At 43.6% G+C, this 19,342-nt stretch overlaps 1 protein-coding gene and 1 long non-coding RNA gene across 5 annotated transcripts; one reads left to right on the top strand and one right to left on the bottom strand.

The window, feature by feature from the left end:
* Nucleotides 1-1,416: 1,416 nt before the first annotated feature.
* On the bottom strand, nucleotides 1,417-8,839 carry cdc42ep3 (CDC42 effector protein (Rho GTPase binding) 3). 3 transcript variants are annotated; one of them, XM_049007975.1, is made up of 3 exons: nucleotides 8,094-8,813; nucleotides 7,467-7,698; nucleotides 1,417-3,122 (listed from the first exon to the last, which is right to left on the bottom strand). In XM_049007975.1, the coding sequence occupies exon 3, from the start codon at nucleotides 2,870-2,872 to the stop codon at nucleotides 1,991-1,993; it is 882 nt and encodes a 293-aa protein (XP_048863932.1). In that variant the 5' UTR covers nucleotides 2,873-3,122; nucleotides 7,467-7,698; nucleotides 8,094-8,813; the 3' UTR covers nucleotides 1,417-1,990. The 3 variants fall into 3 exon arrangements, 2 of the variants coding, with proteins under 2 accessions (XP_048863932.1, XP_048863930.1); XR_007396889.1 differs by lacking the exon at nucleotides 1,417-3,122 and adding an exon at nucleotides 3,554-6,445 and having other exon boundaries at nucleotides 8,094-8,839; XM_049007973.1 differs by lacking the exon at nucleotides 7,467-7,698.
* On the top strand, nucleotides 8,625-19,215 carry LOC125738732 (uncharacterized). 2 transcript variants are annotated; one of them, XR_007396891.1, is made up of 5 exons: nucleotides 14,350-14,972; nucleotides 15,268-15,390; nucleotides 15,838-15,921; nucleotides 16,371-16,435; nucleotides 17,224-19,215. It is a non-coding gene; the product is annotated as an uncharacterized LOC125738732 (long non-coding RNA). The 2 variants fall into 2 exon arrangements; XR_007396890.1 differs by lacking the exons at nucleotides 14,350-14,972; nucleotides 15,838-15,921 and adding an exon at nucleotides 8,625-8,690 and having other exon boundaries at nucleotides 16,371-16,504.
* Nucleotides 19,216-19,342: the final 127 nt, after the last annotated feature.

Raw genomic sequence — 19,342 nt, 5'->3', positions numbered from 1 at the left:
GGGGGTTGATGGCAGGATTGGCACTCCAGCCACCGGAAAAAAACTCACACCAGTCCATTCAGACTAGGGTGATGCTGAGGTATCAACAGCTACGCTCGGGTTCTCGTTCCTGAGGTGGTTCGTTATGTGGTGTGTGTGGCAATGTGCTGTAATCAACGTGCGCCCTCTACCTCTCTTGGCCAATGCAAGCTTGCAGTGGTCCTGAGTCAATCCTAGAAGCTAGAGGCACAAGGCAATTAATGGGACATCAATCGAATGGGGCCCATGGTCACGCACACACCATTTGCCAATTGCAGTTCACCTTAGCATGTTTTTGATCTGTGAAGCCCATGATGACATGACGAGGACATGCAAACTCCACATGGAGTTGAGGCAAGAACTCAAAACTTGGTCCCAGACATGCTAATCACTGTACCGCCATGCCACCCCCCCCCCCCCCACAGTGATCCAAATTAGCCCGAATTCCATTCTGAGGCTGATCCCCTTTAAACATATAGTACCTGTGTAAATGAAAGGGTAAAATGTTATTACCACATAGAGCTTTGTGCATGGACACCTCACAGCGACCCTGTTTTGGGAGGTGTGAAGTGAAGGCGGCGGATCACGCCTCTGGGTGTTATAACAAAGGCAAAGGTGGCAAGCTGTGGCCTGCAATGTGGAAGGACATGTGACCACCTGGAGTGGTGGCTTGTAGATCGCTCTCTACACGGACCATCTGATTGTCAAATGCTTGGCGAGCTGCAAGCTGTCTATTTATACCAGTCAAAGTTTACCCAGGTCTCTGTGGGGCCCTTTGCTGCCTCTGTGCTTTGTGTGATTGATAGTCAATGTGAAGAGCAACCCCTGACCCCTCCCCCTCTATACCCCGACTCCTGCCTGCCCTGACCCAGATCTGATTTATGGTTGCAGTCATATAACTGTTTCCACAAAAGAACGATGGGAATTTTAAGAAGCTCTCCCCCCACCTCATATACAAATACATGTCATCCCACCATGAGCTGTACCTTGACCCCCAGACAGACGGAGTAAGCGTCTTTTCTGGGAGCGACACAGCTCATCCCACTGCTCTTTCAGTGCTGAGTGCAGCATGTGACAATGCCAGGAATGTCAGAGAAAGGAAGAACTCAGTCCTCAGTCCTTCTCACATTCTTTACGCCTCCCCTCTTCCCCCGCGCAGAAAAATTTTGGGAATGTGCCCAGTGTCCAAAAAAAATCCAACCACAGTATTAAGGCCAGCGAGCAAGCGCCCAGCAACAGCAGAAGTGTGATCCTCTGGACGACATCACTTCCACATGAAGGAGAAGTTAGACATCATATCATTGGCTTTGGTTGGTTAATTAATGTAACCAATCAGACAAGATGCCTGCGATTGGCCAGACTTGCGTTCAGTTAACACAAACCCTTAAGAAGAACAACTTGAAAAAAAAGTCTTTATTATATTGATAGAATAAAAACAGTATATGAATATATTGTTTCTTGGTGTAGTGATATGAGCTTTTTATAAATAAATGATGGAAAAAGATTCTTTTTTGTGTTTGGACTTTTTTTTTTTAAAAAAAGAGAATGCTTGTTTCTCTGATGAAAAAAATAAAAATAATCAGCAAAGCATAATTATTAAAAAGCAATGGCGTTAACAAAAAGCAAGAAGTCTCAACAACATAAAAACCCCTCACCCCATACCTAAAACAGTACCGCTGCTGATCTATCTCTAACACTGGATGGTTCAGGCTGCAGCAAACCGGATTCCATCTCAATTTGTGTACAAAATTAAACAAAGTATCTTTGTTATGGCCACCCATATTAACAACACATGTGATCTGCATACCTTGTTTCACAGAGGAAAACTGGTAAAACCAAGATATGTATTTAAGAAAGTGTTCTGGCTTAAAAAGTCCAGCTTTTTGTTAATTATTGAAATGAAAAAGTCAACACTGAGTCTTTTGTCATTATTTTTCTGCAAATTCCATTTCTCATGCTTTCTTGCTCGCACTCAAGGCTGAACCTCAGTCTTTGGTCTGTCCATTATGTTCAGCACCTCATCCAAAATAGAGGGTCCTAAATCAAGTTCAAGTGAGAGCATCGAGCCGTTGATCTTGGAAATGGAATCCTGGGCGACGTGCTGCTCCTTAGCAAGTACATCATATTGGAAAGGATTAATCCCATCTTCCTCTTTGTTTTTGCTCTCCAGCCAGTGACTGTAATTCTCTGAGCATTTTTTTCCAAAATGTATGGCACCATTGCCATTGCTGTGGTATGAGCGGACAGTAAAGCCATTTTCCCTGCTGACGGCCTTTCCAACTGACTTCAGCTTTGGCGTTTCCTTCTGCTTCTCAAACACATTGGGCAAAAAGCTAGATGTGCTTGTGGTCTCTTCAGCCAGGTTGGATCCGAGGACATTGAGGGACAGGAGCAGCGTGTTTGGCTCCAGATCGTTGCTCTTATTCAGAAAGTTGGAGGGCGGGAGGCGTTCGCAGTCGAAGGAATCTGGGTTTGGAGGCATTGGCATGATGGAGATGAGGGGTAGAGTGAGAGCTTGGGACCCGCCAATGGTGGGGAGTGAGATGGCGTTTTTGAGTACCGGGGAAGGGGTCTCCAAAGAGGAGGCCTCAGAAGTGCTGTTAGCCCTCAGGAATTCACTGTGGCATTGTGGGACGGTTCGCTCTGACTTCCCTGGAAGGAGCTCATACTTCCCCTGAAGAAAGGACATATCCCCAAAGGCATCCTGTTCTCCACCCTTCCCAATATGGACGGTGTGACGGAAGTCTCCCAAGGGAGGACTAATCATGTCGGGCGACAGGATATCCCTGAGTCGACACTTTTTGCCTTTCCTGCCGTTGGTGGCTTTCAGGTAGATGGGTGTTTTGGCCGGCATGGCTTGCAGAAAACAAGACCTTGAGGAAGAACAACAAGATGGTCGTTGACCGTTGGCCCAAGGTTGTTTGATTTGCCTGGGGATTGTGAGCAGATCCTGACCGTCTGTCACATTCTCAATTGAGAAGAGCTTTGCCCTTCATGAATATCCTTCATCCAAAAGCTCAGAAGCCTGGCTGGCCAGTCCAAGTTTCCCAACAACTGAAATGACTCAAAGACCCAGTGTCTTCAGATGCTGGATGACAGTTTTTCTGAAAAGGAGGGAGAAACACACAAAGACTTGATTGGATAAAATGATGACATATTTGCACTAAAAAAATGGAGGAATTCAGACTTTCTCATTTTTGTCTCGATTTTGAATATAGCTGTACACATGATGTAATTAAACATTAAACAGTTCTCGTTATTCACTGTTATTGTCAAAAGTCTGAGATGAAGTAAATTGAAAGTAATGAAGTAAACTGGTGTTAAGCCCTTTTAACAAAACATGTTTGTGAAAAGTGAATGAAAATGTTTACACTTCCGTAAAGTTCATCATTGAAACCTCCTAGCAACTGAACTGTAACATAATTGCAGCCTTCATCTCAGTATTCCAGTCATGATCCTTAACTAAATGGGGCATATGGACCATTGTCACGGAGATTTTTAGAGTGAATTGCCGATGTCATTGCATTTGTGTCACATGACATGACTGATCTATTGATAAAAAAAAAACTTTTGAAAAAACCAACTTCATACTTCTGTTGTGTGCTGCCACATAGATGAAAGTACGGTGAGAAAACACTCATTCGCAATCACCAACTGAAAAGTGAGGTTTCCAAAAGCTTCACGACATGCTTTTCAGGGAGACGCAGTTGGTAAGTAAGCTCACCTCAGAAACACCCGTAAGCACACCACCGTAGCTGTCAGAGTAAATTACGGAATGTCTGCGAGAACGAGTCATCTAATTATGTCGACAGGAGGTGATTCCATCTCCTTTTTTATCTGCAAACATTCAGGTCTACAGACATCATGTTACAGACACGAAACATGTCCGTTAAAGAAAAGCGAACATAAAATGTCTTCATTGGGAGCAGCTGGCTGCCATGATGTTCTGTTAGAAGCTGAAAGGCCTCTCAGACATGCAGGGAAAAGCTCCATATGGCTGGTGTTCTGCAGACCTTAATACCAAACATATGGGTCCTTGCTGGTAGGCTCCTAGCATGCTCTGCAAGGGGGCTGTCACTGAGACGTGTGGAAATATGAAGCCAGAAAATCAGGAATGAAGTCATTGACTTTAAGGGACATGAAGAGATGACTGTTTGAAAACTGACCGAAAACATTTGTTAATGGCCTGTAAATGCCACCCGTTCTAAGCTCTATTTATCATTCCTTTTAGTACTGCATGTAGAACAGTCAATCATTTGACTAGCACAATCATGGAGCAATGATTTAAATTTGGGACAGTGAGAGGGAGCGATGGAGAGATAGACAGGATGAGTGTGGTGAGACAGATCTGCTGCGATGATGACAGCAGGAGAGCCGGACGAGGAGGCCAGACATGACCGGCACACAGAGAGAGGAGAGGAAGCACGTATGGCCATTTATAGTCATGTTTACTTTTGTAAGGACTCCGGGCACTGACCCGTACCGGCAGAGTGTGGCACAGTCCGCAGCGAGCACCAGCCAGGACGTTTACACAGGCTGCCTGGCAGCCTATCCAAATATTTATCAGCGAGGAAACAGCACCTCTTCCTTGGAAAGCTTTGCGGTTTTAAGCAGACTCCAAACCAATACCGAGAACATCTTCCTTTTTGTGATTTATACATTTATATACAACATTTTCTTACTCAGTTATTACTAGACTACTGTGAATATTTTTCATTTTTCTTCCATCTTGATAAACCAGCCTTTGCCTTATTTCTTTTTATAAGCAAAGCTTTTGGTGAGTCGTTTGCAGAAAAAGCAGTATTAGATGAAGGTTGACAAATTAATTTATTGACTGACCCCCCACTGGACACATTGGAGGTAATGGGTGCCTTCAGAACTAATTCAACATAGCATCAGTGTGAGTCTTCTGCTGATCTTGACTTATTTATTGCTAATTACTTACCAAATATAATTTAGTCTTTGGTGGTATTATGCTTGTTACAGATTTTTCGCAGCTTACCAAAGAAGGAGCTGTATGATATATAGATATACAAAGATGTAAGCAATCAAACTTTGAGAAACTCCCACATTTGTATCCACATACAATCTCAGCTAACAGAAAATATACAAAATGTACAGTGAAGTTGAATTCCTGTAATAATACAACAAACTATAGGAAATTAATACAGCTTTTTAGTAATATTGTGATCTTAATTAAAGTTTAGATTATACACTGGGCTATTTGTGGACTTTGATGGTCCAAAACATGAGGCAGAAATGAGAGATATGACACGTGGTGTCTGTCCTGTTTTGGTGCGCAGACAGACATTCCCATACTTGTTTAGCCTCCATCCAGCTACAAAATGAGAAGTACCAGCTCATAGTCTATAAATAAACTGTCACTGGTGACATGGTGGGGCTTTCGAGTGACATTTCTCAGGTTCAAACAGAGTCAACCATGATTCCATTTGCATGATGGGAAAAAGTACTCTGCAAATGCAGTTGCGGAAAATGCGTGGAACAATGGGATATTGAAAGAAGAAGACTGGAGAAGAATTGCTCATTTTCCATGCTTTGGACCGAACACTTCTGCACAACTTCTATCTCTTGTAAGGACAATCGTATGAAAACCACAAGTCAACTCGACGCAGTTTGATCGGCATGCTTCAAATGTGTGGGTGCTATTAATTGTTGAGAGGGGAGAAGGACACAGACACACCCCCTACGCTCCCCCCCCACCTCTCATATTGATTGTTATAGTTCCTCACCTCATATCTGGCCAGGAATTCACTCTCCGTTATAAAACCGGCAGACCCATCACTAAACTTGTCAGTAGGGCTTTCACTGCAATCCCTGGATGTCAGTCTTACAGGGGCAGGTATACATGCAGGCATGAAAAGTGTCTTCAGTTCCATGTATAGATGTAGGTCACATCAGCAAATAACAAAACCTACTTGATGGTTTGACTATTCAGACCTTGGCCCAGAATAAATTAGCAGAAATATATTCTTTACTTAATGCATTTTGTACAGTGCCACCTTCTAATCCCAAAGTTTGTAAATGTCGGGTACCAATCTCATCCACTTATCGTTATAAATATTCCTCATTTCTCATCTTTCATCTTTAGAGACATTCAATCAGATATCAAACTTATGTCTCCCATAGGATCAACCTAACTACAGGAAAAATAACAGATACTTAAGTTTACTATTAATTTATCGTTCTACTATTTAGCTGGTATCTGAAGCAGCTTACAGTTGTATGTGCTTGTTCAGACATCAGATGAGAGACGCGCACTGCGTATCTACAGGAATAAACCATATTGCTGCATCATGGACATTCCATCGCCAGCTTCAAGCCCTAAGAGGGGCAGATATAGCAAATGGTACGTGCAGCTTTCACATCAACACCGATGCTACACAGCTAATGAGAAGCTGTGAATGACCTAAGAAAGAAAAAAAACGGAAAACTGTTTAATCGTAAAGCTAAACCGTCATTGTTTAAAATAAATCAGATTTCACATTTCATTGGTGGCAAGTAAAATTGGTTCTTGTATTACTGCTGTGCCGACCACGTCTCTGTCAGAGGTTGCATGCTGGGACAGATCGTACCCAAGGCCATCATTTTTTGTATGGGTTCAGCTTTATGAAATGTGGCCGTTGGTGTTTCTTACGCCCTTGGGGAGAGAACCTGTCACCCTCTTGTTAGGAGTAAGAGCTCTGGCCACCACTTAACCCAGCGAAAGCGGGAGATAAAGTGATGATGTCAGATGGCTGAGCCGGCAGCCCGTCTACGGCGAGTGGGATGTGGTGATGACAGGCAGAGCCGAGCGCTAATTCAGGAACGTGATCAGACATGTATTAAGGTTCATGATGAAGTCACATGCAGAACATGTCTGCCGGCGTATTAATAGGGCAGCAGAGACTCCAGCAGTCTAAACATATGGAGAGTGACACCCTTATTCAGGGGCACTGGAGGGGCATGGATACCCGGGGGGGGGGGGGGCAGTACTTAACAGGAGCCCTTAAGTACATTACATTATGCATAAGATTGCACCCGGGGTGGTTCTATATATGCCCCTGCCCTATTTGTACACCCTTATTCTACAGAACAGTGACACTGAAAGTTGAGATTTCGATTTCATCCACATTTCCATTTTTTTTTCTACACAGCAAACCTTTTTCAAAAAGACTGAAAACTGCTTCAATCTAACATTTTTACCACATTATTCCTTAGCTCGACACCTACACCTCATTATTCCAGAATATTCTCCTCATAACACCGAAACGATCAGGTCAGGAGGCGTGACAACGTCGCTGACCGTTCCCTACTGGCATGCGCTTTTTCATCATGATCTTATTAGATAATTCAACGTCTTTGAAGAGTTAAAGCATTCATCTTTACAGCTCTGTGGTAAACGAGACACATATAGAATGAGATATAAGAGTTTAAAAGGACATACTTACAGCTTACGCTGAAGATTGATGCTTTTAAAAAAACCTCAATTGTAGGCAGTTGAGCCCTCTGGGTTTGTGGTAATAGAACCTGACCGCTGTACTATTGCTATGCTGAATGGGAGGCTGCAGTTTGCTTTCTGTTTTGCCTCTTTCTTTGCCTAAGTATATACATTTACGGCCGGCTGCCAAGATCATGCAGGTCTCCGAGTGGTGTTGTCCTTGGCAGCAGTTGTCCAGGAAACTGTTTCAAATGGTACATTGTGGAGAGAATGCTCAAATTCACTGCGAATTAGCTGCCTTTGCTACCTCTTCCACACCTTGTGCTCGTAATGAATTTGCCGGACCACCTGGCATTTAAACTGATGTTATAATTTTTTTGCGGGGTTGGGGGGGTTGGTGGTGTAGAGGGGGCACTAACATGTTTTTCTACATACCATTCAGACTGTAGGCAAAAAAACTGAGAGACAGGAAATAACTAGAATTAAGTGCTAATGTAAGAATTCCAGATTACAGTGAAATACACCCCACTTACCATCAGTTATATTGTCTGACACGTTCATTTGCACACACAGCTCCTTCATACAGATGGACATTACACTACTTTTCTGAGGACACAATGAAAAAGGGCACTCTTACCTTCTCTTGGTGTGACCCCAAGTCCCATAACACTGGGCTGCAGGGGCGTTAGCGTTTGTCATGCCACACGTCTGGCTACAGAGAGAGGCTTCCGAGTCAGGAGGACAGATTTGGCACGTGCTTCCAGACTGTCTTCAGCACGCTGTCTGCCTCAGCCCTGGGGGGCTGGTGGTGTATCTTCAGGGCAGGAGGACAGCTGTTTCAGGATTCTTTCAGACTCGCCTTTTGGGGAAACCCCAGCACCTGTAGTCATCCGTCAACCCTAAACCTTCGCCCCGAGCTCGGTCGACACGTGGGCCCCGGGATGCCCCCTCTCTCTCTTCTCTCTTGCCCTCTTCTGCTGGGGCGTCCACCTTCCCAGGCTTCTGGTGGATCACAGCACAGGAACTGAGGAGAACGGCCCGGGGCGTTAAGAGTATCTGCTCCTGCTTGACCACCCTGCTTTTCAAAGGTGCTGCGTTTGAATCGCTGTAGGATCCCTCCTGCTCTCTCTCTCTCAGCCTTGCTGCCTCACTTTCTCCTTCTCTCTCCAGATATACTAAAAGGAGTTCTGTAAATCTGCTGGGCAGACACCAGACACTTCACAGGCAACGTGCTGTGAGTTTGCTCCTCGCTCTCTCTCTCTCTCTCTCTCTCTCTCTCTCCCTCCCACCTCCTCTCTATCCGTATCTCACACATACACCAATTTTCCCTCTATCATTAAGCAATAAAATTCACAGTCTTCCACACAGTTTTCCACAGTAGTGCCTATTCTGTGAAAAAGGGCCAAAAAGAATACTGATGTGACATTTATACAAACTAATAAGTGCCTGGGTGGGTGTCCAACCTGGAGTCTGTGACTCCCTGTGTGTTTGTAGAGGAGGAGCCAGAAACGCTGACATTTTTATCCAGTTTGAAATTTGGATGTGAAAAACAGGGGACTTTATAAAGATGTGTAAAGTATGGAGTACCATACCATTCCTGGAAGGGGGTCCATAGGTCTGCTCTGCTGTCATTTGCAAGTCCCCGGTACAAAGAAGGCTGAAAACCCCTGATCTAATATATGAATCATAATTTGACCAAACAGTCTGCCAGAGTAAACCAACACACAAAATCAATGGCACTGGGTAGGAGCCACTTTTGTATCCAGAACTGCTTCAAGGGTAGGTGTGTTGTTCATTCAGATTGGCCACTGTTGTACTGAGCTGTTATTTTTGAATCTGTGACCTTTCTGTTATCAGTCTTGCTTTGTTAGAAGTTGTTGTGTGTCCCCTGCCCTGATACTGCTTACATTCATCCGTGGGAATTCATTGGAAGCTCATCCTAGATTAATCGACTGCACGACACTGCGCCTTTGCAGTTTGGTATCTGCCTCACTTGTACGTTGCTTTGATGACTCTGAATTCTCTCATTAACATTGTGTTTTCAGCAGAAAACAGATTTGATGTTCGTTGTCTCGTTTCACAATGTTTTCATGGTAAAAACTTTCCTTATCAACGAACAATCATGTCATGCATGTGAACGGTTGTGTGTAACAGCAGTGTGTCTCATATGTGTCTCTGCCAGTGAATGAATTTGTGCATGTGTGTTTCTGTAAGTAGGTGTCTGCATGTGTGGAACCATGAAACTTTGCTGTCTCCATTGCTGGTCCATGATCTTTCGAAAAATAAAGATGATGGTTTGCAGAACAGAGAACCACAGACAGACACTTTGTAGGAATTCTCTTCATGTCACGGAGACATGGACTGTCCACCAACTGTTCCCTTGCATCTCCAGTGATGAGAAGATTATAGAAAACAGAGGAAAACATCACCTTTGAAATCCCATGCTGGCTTGTGAAATGCACAGTAGTATCACGAGACAATTACTTTAAATAGCAGATTGGCAATGTTCAAAAAGCAGTTACGAAAGACGGGGACATAGCGGATGTGATGTCATCGATGACACCTGCAAGACACATGGCTTAGGAATGGTGCCAGATGAGTGGTTTGGAAACCGAAAACTGAAAAAACAATTTGCAAAAGCAATTGGATGTTGTTTCTTTACAAAGCTGGTTTAAAAACTCCTATGAATGTCAAGGTTCGATGCTAAATTATTCCTGAAGGAAGTAGGAAAAATACAGTGCAACTGCTACACAGGCAAAGAAAAGCTGCATTTCTGAAATCTTTAATAGACGCTAACGTATCTATGCTATGCTCTATTAAGCTAGAAACAAGGCAAACGGCTGTTGTGTATCAGCAAATGGATAAAGTAACTCGCAGGAGTCTACTGTACTACACAGACACTCAAAGTACTAGTGCTGAGCCCTGGTCTCTGGTCTTAAAGTGTTTCCATACAAGGACAGGTTGGAAGCTGTAAACCCCTTTTGTCTCAAGCAAAGGCGACTGGGGGGAGAAGAGGAGAAGAGACAAGGCCAGCCTGGATGATTACTTTATTGTTAGCACTGACTCAAGGACATGAAAATGCAAATGGAAGCCACTTGGATTCTAGATTAAAAGAATAAAAACATTTTTCACTGCACTAAGAGCACAGGAACATTAACAGGTTGCCTTGCACTGCACTACAGGAAAACCCACTAGATATATTTAAATCAGTAACAGGCACGTTTTACCACGGCTAAGATATAATCCAAATCGCTATGGTAGACCGAATGGCTTCTTTTTATTTGCAGTTTTTCTTATATACATACTTCATCTCCAACAGTCGTCGACATCCTAGTTTTTATGAAACTTTCATATTTTCATAAAACCGGATTACAATCTGACTGCCTCTATAACAGGGGTGATGCTTTGTCTATAGATCTTCATCTGTAACATCAAACACAGAACTGTCGAAAGGAATAAAGCTGTTTCAAGTTTGTCACACCAAGTGCAGGATACATATCTGGGGTGTTGTTTCGGTCTGTGGACTAGGCCTGTGTGCCGGTCACCTGAAGGTTGTTGGGTGAATTCTAGTGGTTACCAGACTGATCTCAGCAAGGCCCTTAACCCCAGTTGTGTCCAGGGGCCAACTTTCTCAATTGTACTTCACTTTCGCTAAACGTATCTCGTAAATAAACTGCGTCAATGTGTGCCAGTCTTCCGCAGCAAGCCAAACTGTGTCCCCGCAGTGAGGCGACCTGCTTTCTTGATCTCCGTTTGCATACATTTACTTTACCACACAATGGCTACCCTAAACCAAGCAAACACTTCCTGAGAAAGACTTCTGTGTTCACCTCTGTGTGATGATTTTAGGCATCTATTTGTGTCCGAACCTGATGGGAAACACAACCACACAAAGACGCCTTGTTCGTGGTAGGCTCCGCAGTGTGATACATTCTTACTGTAAATGTCTGAATAAGAAAATGAAAATTATACCTACTTTACTCCTATTTAAGATCACCTGGCCTGAGTCCAGGGTTAAGCATCTGTGTTGTGCCACAGCCTGTCTTTACCGCAGACAGTCAGATTTGGAGTTTCTGTGTTCTGACTGACGCCTACATTCCTCTCCAGATCTGTTCCCATGGGATTCCTTTTCCAGCTTAGAAGAGCTATTTATTTAATTTTCTCCTCCGGTCCTTGTGTGTTTTTTTTTTTTAAAAAAGCTTTTTTTAACCAGCATTAAGCTTTTAGCTGAATTGCATTATTTACAGGTTTGATCACATGCTACTGTATCCTGTTAGCACTTCGCACAAAGGTGTGTAAAGATGGGATGGAAGGAAAAGAAGGAGGTCAAAGAAAAGAAAAGAGCAGTGTGAGGTTTTAAAAAAAAACACAGTCCTTAAAGGAGCTTAGAGGAACTTAGGGGTTTCATTTAACGTCCTCTGTCTGACTCAGCGTCCCTTTGGAAGTCAAGAAAAGTACAGGGAATTCTTTTTACACAAATCTCCCATTTCGAGTCACTTCAGAATAACGCATAACAGTCGGTCCTTTCAGCGATTACGTATTCACAGTTAAGTATGTCAGAGTATTCACAGTTAAGTATGTCAGAGTATTCACAGTTAAGTATGTCAGAGTATTCACAGTTAAGTATGTCAGAGTATTCACAGTTAAGTATGTCAGAGTATTCACAGTACAGGTCATTAGGTTTCAACTCGCAGACTGATGCCCAGCCCAAAATCAGTTAAAGTTACAGATAAAGTAATACTTTGTAATTTGCTGGGAAATTGCTAGTATCAAGTTACTGCAGTCAGTAATTAGCACACTGTCCACCCCCAGCGCAAATAGGTTCTTGAATTGCACTAATCGTTTTCAATTGTTACAGTATGGAAGACATTGTTCCCTATCACTTGGCGTTAGATTTAAAAGTACCATATTTGCATTTTATTTTATATTTTTTCCTGTTTAGAGAGAATGTTTTATTGCCTGAAAGTCTGATGCTCAAAGTGTCACAACTGAGATTGCTAACTAGATTCAAATTCCCTATGAGAGGCTGGCCCCCCATTCTGGGTTGTTCCCAGCCTTGCGCCCATAGCCTCCGGGATAGGCTCCGGACCCCCTGCGACCCGGAATAGAATAAGCGGGTATAGAAAATGGATCGATGGATGGAACTAGATAGTGACTGTAATTAGATATTAGCTGCGTGACCAAGAAGAAGTGAACGCTCCAAAGAAAATTCCAGAACAGGCAACGTGAGGGCAGCCCTAGAGTTTCGCAGAAAGAGAATACAGAGGGCTGCTTCAGGACCAGCTGCTACGTTCAGTTTGCCATCTTCTGCTGTCCAGAGTGTATTTATTACAGAGTGCTGATGCCCAGCTTCAGATCCAGAGTCAGATCGACGGCAAAACTGAGAATGAGGCTTCTAATTCCAGCTCAAACTATTTCAGACTTATTTCTATATTTATTCATTTTTTTCCTGCTGAAAATGGGTGGAACAGTGTGGAAAGGAAAAGGCATGGATTAACACCTCCAGTCATGACTGAACTTGCACATGGACCACGGCTCAGCGGGAGTCTTTGACCACTATTTCTCTTCCGTGGGAGCGATCCAAACCTGGAACAGTGAACCAACAGTGTGTACATGTCCATATTTGCCCCAGTAAAATGTCACTATCCAAGGAGACAGTGGCTGCCAAGATTTTAAAATGAGAGCTTTAAATATATAAAACTGCTTTGAGAATGAACAGAACAAGACTATTTATTAACAAATGAACCAAATACATGACAAATAACACCATAAATCATGTTCACTGCTATGTGCTATGTAATTCATACATAATTTGTACTTCATCAGATTTTTTTAAACACGATTCTTTAATGGAGGAAACTGCTCGCCTTTTCTGCATTATTTGTTGGTTTTTTTCAGTATTTATTTCCATAAAAGCAGTTTCATACACCTCCATGCAAAGTGTTAATAGAGGAAAATATGCCTTTGATTAAAATACAAATAAACATTTATCAGAGGGACATGCCTCGTACTCAGGAAAGCTTTGTACACCAAATGTAATTGGCCTTTCCGGGAGGTACTTTATCAGCCCAGTCAGTAAATAACATTCCAGGGGCCGACCAAAAGTGCCTCGAGAAACAGAAAATGCAGAAGCATAACACAAGCCACGGTCTGCCAGAGACGCTCTACAGAGCAGCACTCAGCTCCGCCGCGTACAGCGCAGGAATCGTCTGCTGTGATGGCAAAGAGGAACGCCAGACGGCAGGAGCTGATGTTGTGGTTTTGAATGGAGCCCAATTCTGTCGAAATAAAGGGAACAGGCCAGGACACTTGGCTGGCAAAGTTTTAATCTGGATTTAGGTTTCAGAATGGAAGTGGGATAGGAAACTTCATTAAAATGAATTGGTTTTAGAATCCTCAAGAAGGACTTGCTAATACATTGTTTTAGATTAAGCCATTCAAAACAGGAACGGCTAGAAAGTTTTGTATCCTTACTCTTTGAAATCTTCCACAATATCTATTTAATAGATGTTTTAGAATGATTTTATTAGACATGACACTTTACTGTACTGAACTGATGGAAATAGATAAGACGAGGTACTTGCAAGCTTTGATGCACTTTTCCAAAACATCTGTTTCGTATCAACTGCATCAGTAAGAGGATTAATCTTCTTGGTATTCAGCCCTGTATTGTAGACACTGTGCAGCATTAAACAGCCAATAAAACGAGGGCCACTGGATCCTAGGAACCAAACACTGAATCAGATCAATCATGAAAATCATCTGTTGATTATGGGAGATTGAGCCAGTCTCTCAGAAAATGCAGGCGGTGCCAATGCAGAGCTCAGGCTGAAAGGGGCAGAGGAACAGAGGAGAAGTGGCCAGTCATACACCTGCCCAGAGATGTTTAATGTGGGGAGAAATGGGGAGCATCCAATACGCTTAGTGCAAGATGTTCCGCGGTTCACTCCTGTCCAGCCCCTCAGAACATATGGACATTAGTTTACCCGCACATACATCAAACATGCACAGAGCAGTCTCACGCAATGGTGTAGAATCAGATGTCGCACATACCCACTGACACGTGGCTATAAACAGAGCACGTACCATACTGGGGCCTCTGGTTTCAGTGGGAATAGATCTTTGTGTCAGAGACAAGCCACACAGCCACGCAGAGTACATACCACACATGTTTCGGCGCTCGATGGTTCTTGCATATATTGACGGCACACTGAAGGAGGCGTAAACTGAACACAGTCAGGCGGCAGTGCCAAAGAAACAGAAGAATAGAGAGACACAAAATCACAGTCACAGCTGGCACCCAAGATGTACTCAGAAATAAAAAAGTAAAGTCATTCTTTAGTTTTCCATGCCACATTGTATGATTTGTCATATGTAATGTGACACAGAGTTCCTCGAATCAGTCACTGGAATTTGAAAGAGTAACATTTTGGAGTACAATTACAGAAAAAAGAAAAACACAAGTCATTTGACACTGTTTGAAATTCAGCATAAAAGTAATTTCTCGCCGGATTAGGTGAGTGGGATTGAATGGGATTGAATGGGATTGAATGGGATTTCTGGAGTCTATTACCTTCAGCAAAACTTTGTCTTTTGCATGTGCCTGGATTGAATTGTACTTTTCATTTCCAGTCAGCTACTTCTCAATCATTTTATTGGGTGTCCAGTATCTAGAGATACTAAACAAGAGATTTGGTTCATTGACGTCAGATCGACCTCATAACTAACTTGTGACTATAGTTCACTGGTGGTGGATCAGATCCTAGAGTCGTGACTGTTGATATTTACACGCCATGTTGTTTCTTTCTTAGCTTTTCTTTCAGAAGCTCTGCAACTGAGAAAAAGTAAAGCTGATGGGGTTGAGCTGACGAACACCATGTTCACTCAGTGTGGAGCAGTGTGTATTACAGAAAACACAATGTCAAGCAGAAAACGTAAGAACCTTATGTGTAGTGAAAAAGGTTCTTTTGAACAGCTAACAGATCCACAGGATGTGGGGATCACACAAACAGGGTGTTGTTTTAACACCCTTGGGATTAATTAAGCAGGTAGACCAAACAACATACAGAACAACTGTCTGACACTCTAACTTTGGGTTAGGGTTAGGATTAGGATTAGGGTTAGGGTTAGGGTTAGGATTAGCGTTAGGGTTAGGGTTAGGTCCTCTTTCTAACACACAGAGTGAACCTGCTTGATAGTCCTCTTAAAGAATTAGGCACAAGTTGCTCTGACACATCCAAATCCTCCCCACATCACTATATTTAACATTCATCCATACTCGTAATTAAGTCAAATTATCATTCTGAACAGGAACCTAAGAATTAAGGTTTCAGCTTCCAGCTGCAAACAGTCCCAGCCACTGACATTTTGAACTTTTGCAGTGTTGTTCTTATGTATATGTAAGATCTGAGGAACAGCTCACTTTCCGACTGAGGAGGAACTGCGCAACATTAGCAGTGTCCAAGGTGACAGTCACACCTGCTTCGGGTTTCATACTTAAGACAATCAGCGCTTTGCAAAAAATATCTCCTGGTAAATACATTTAACGTCAAAAAGGTAAATTCATATTAAGATGAATTTGTATCATTATAATGACTGAATTACACTTTCGAACCACTACTGCTCAAGAGTACAAAACACATCTGCAAGCAATAACTTCCATTTTGTAAAACACTACGATTTTTTTGCTGTATACAACTTCAGGAAAAATATTCAGACTCCTCTTGATAAAGTATGTGGTTTGTTATGACCTAATGTGTAATGATCTAAAACCTTCAGTAACTCAGTGGGAATAATAAGGCATATCTAATGGGAATCACAAGGCCGTCACAGAGAACGGAAAGATCCACTCACGGCTTCTGTGTGATGGCGAATTGAAGAGCCTCTATTTAGCTCTCATTGCTTGATTTTTCAGGGGCACAGGGCCGCGGGTGGCTGAGCTCTGGAGGAGCGCCGACCTGGAGTGAAGCAGTGGCATGGGTGAGCATAAGTCTTCGGAAGCCATCTACCCTGCTGAAGATGGTTATCAGAAGATAGTTTTTCAATTGGGTGAGATGGTTTATTTATTTTTTCCTCCCAATGAAAAAAAAACATATTAAGGAGACGAAAACACCGCTGATGCTTTGTCGTCTGGCTGTTTATAGTCGTGTCTGTTTGCGCCGATGCAGAACAGTGTCATTTATAGGATATGATCTCTGCATCCCTCTTCTCTTCTAGGCCATATGGCAAACAGATTCCTTAGCGTCATATAGTTATAACCTTGCTGATGGGAGTTACATTTCGCTGGGTACAGAGTAGGAGCATATATACACACACACATCATCCAAAGCTTCTTATCACAGCAGCCTGCTGTAATCATGTGCTTAGACCTGTGATTCAGGGCATGCTGTCTACCCCCCCCCCACCCCCCGTAAATGGCTATATTATCATGAAAATGGATGCCTGTGCTGTATGACTTTCTCAACCTCTAACAGCACTGCTTTGCTGATGACACTCCCTTGCAGATCCCATGCCTTTGCAATGGGACCAGTTACGGAGGTAAAGATTTCCTTCCTTCCCCAAACACTTCCAGACGTCAGCATGGGCACCATGCACCCAGCCCATGCTCAAATCCCCCGGGTCCCCCACCCTAATGTTTGCGTGCAACAAGCACAATCAGACTAGATAATATCGTCTGTGCCATCTGGTTTCCCATGATTTAGTCATGACATGGACTGCAGGAGTTCATCAGTGATTTCTCTGGGCCTTTCTTGTTCTCTATCTCCCAGCTGCGCAGTGCGTCTGCTCCAGAAGGTACAGCTGGAGCCAGAGGGAGATGGAAATAGCAGAGGGCGGAGGCCGGGCAGTGACCACTGGCATGCCGGAGGAAGCGGACGCCATTCCGCTCGCGAGAGCGCGGTCTCCAAACACTCGGGAGCACCCAGGCGACATCCCACATGTGAGCAGGCTGCCCATCTCCACCCACTGCTATTTCAGGCCCCGGCGCCCGGTGCAGTGTTTTTACTGAGTGACCACGGGTGGAGAGAGGGAGCAGGCAAAAGAAGAGGGGGGATGTTTAGAGAAAGAGAGCTGTGACCAAAGCAAAGAGAACAAAGTGAGCTGGTGGAGGAGAAAAAGAGAGGGGAAAGCAGGAAGAGGTAGAGAGAAAGGAAGAGTGGAAAATGAACGAGTGATCGATGGGAGAACAGTAAGAAGAAGTGGTGAGGTGGGGTGGAGGAAAAGAGAGAGGGGGTAAAGGAAAGTGTGGGGAAAAAGAGGAAAAATCTGAATTTTGCATTCAGCACATAATGAGATCCATTTTTTATGCGGACATATGTAGGATGTTTCACTGGATACTGACGCCCTTGTGAGACGATGAGCTAAAGAATTATTTCACAGCTTTCATCCTTTAGATGGGACTTATTTTCTGGAAGGGAGAAGGAAAAAAGGCATTAGTCTGATCAAAAAAATAAAACATGGTCAGCCACCAAAGCTGCAATGGTTACATTCGGTTTAGCGAAGTGGAGTCGGCAGTGATGAAGTTCCCACTGTGTCGACGTCGCATGAGCCGCTGAGATGCGTCGGTGTGCATGTGAGCAGAAAGCGACTGTTTGAAATACACCAGCAAACACACCATTTACATTTGCTTACCTTGTGCTTAGAAGTGTGACTTTGGCCAGGCCTAGGTGTGACCTCACCTACAGAGCATGTTGCCGGGGTTATGGAGACAGACACGCTGGTGTGATAGTGTACATAGAAAAGAGCTATCAGTCTGGGTTGTCTCGCTCAGTAATGTCTGATTGTGGCCGCTGTTTGGGGCAGTCAGTCCCAGAAAAGAGACGGCGTGGAAATGACTCAGGCACCCCACCAGCGTCAGAGATACCGCCGATACCACAGAAGCATCCAAAGCAGCCTCGCTTTTCAAAGACAAGCTGCTCCCTTCTACAGCTTTCAGATTGTAAATGATCTGATTACTGCTGCGTTTCATTTATTCTCTAGACATGATAAATGACTGCATGTGTGTTAACAGGCTGATGGTTTGAGAACGCATTTGTTTGAGATTATTCACAAGAGACACGAAAATTATGTTGCCATATGTAAATCAAAGCTTTAAACAATTATAAACCTATTTGTGTTGTATTTATTTGAAAATATACCGGAATGTCCAGCCATTATCCAAACCCTCTCAGGGTTGGGGGCAGCCTGGAACTGCGAGGCAGGGGACACAAGGCTGGGAAGTAGCTTTCCTGCATAAACTGGGAGCCAGTCGCAGGCCAGTGGCTACAGCCTAATGCCCCGGCAAAATCTGGGGCCCCTACTAGCAAAATCTGTTAATGGCCAAACTTGTCACATTTAAATCTGACCCCTTCCCCCATCCAGGTGATTATTGATGTTCAGCAGCATACGTAGATATTCTGGCCTCCCTGACAAAATGTCAGCTTATGCCCCCACCTGCCCAATTTTACAAATAATTTTAGATATTCGTTCAAGCGCTGGGGCCCCTGAATCTGCCAGGGGTATTCATGCCCCTCCGAGGCCCATGTTGTGGTTGCGCCAATTTGAATTCTTTCTCATTTTTCTCTTTTAACTCCAAAAAATTGTTACTCGCTTGGGGGATTAGTCATATTAGCCATGGCCCCCGGGGAAGTTAGTCTGCCCCTAATAATAAAGGTTAATTGAAAAAATGTTCTCCAGCTGCCACCTTCTGGTGAGTAGCTCTTACTACACACATGTAGAAGTAGGTGGCCCTCCATGTTAATGTGAAATCATTCAGCTGCGGTTCATCGACAGCTCTGTGCTGAGCCCAATAGCCATTCTGCTCCAGCGCTGCGGCTTTCATTCCTGCCCCCAGCTCTGTGAGTTTGTACGTGTTTCCTTCTGCACTCCAAAAATATGTGATTTCTTCTT

This window comes from Brienomyrus brachyistius, chromosome 3, assembly GCF_023856365.1.
Source record: "Brienomyrus brachyistius isolate T26 chromosome 3, BBRACH_0.4, whole genome shotgun sequence".
NCBI classification, from domain to species: domain Eukaryota; kingdom Metazoa; phylum Chordata; class Actinopteri; order Osteoglossiformes; family Mormyridae; genus Brienomyrus; species Brienomyrus brachyistius.
Note: the sequence above shows the minus strand (reverse complement) of the source record. Positions and strands in the feature narration are given on the sequence as shown.

What these genes read in the sequence shown, in the direction of transcription:
- cdc42ep3 (XM_049007975.1), bottom strand. Translation starts at nt 2,872, where the DNA reads ATGCCGGCCAAAACACCCATCTACCTGAAAGCCACCAACGGCAGGAAA.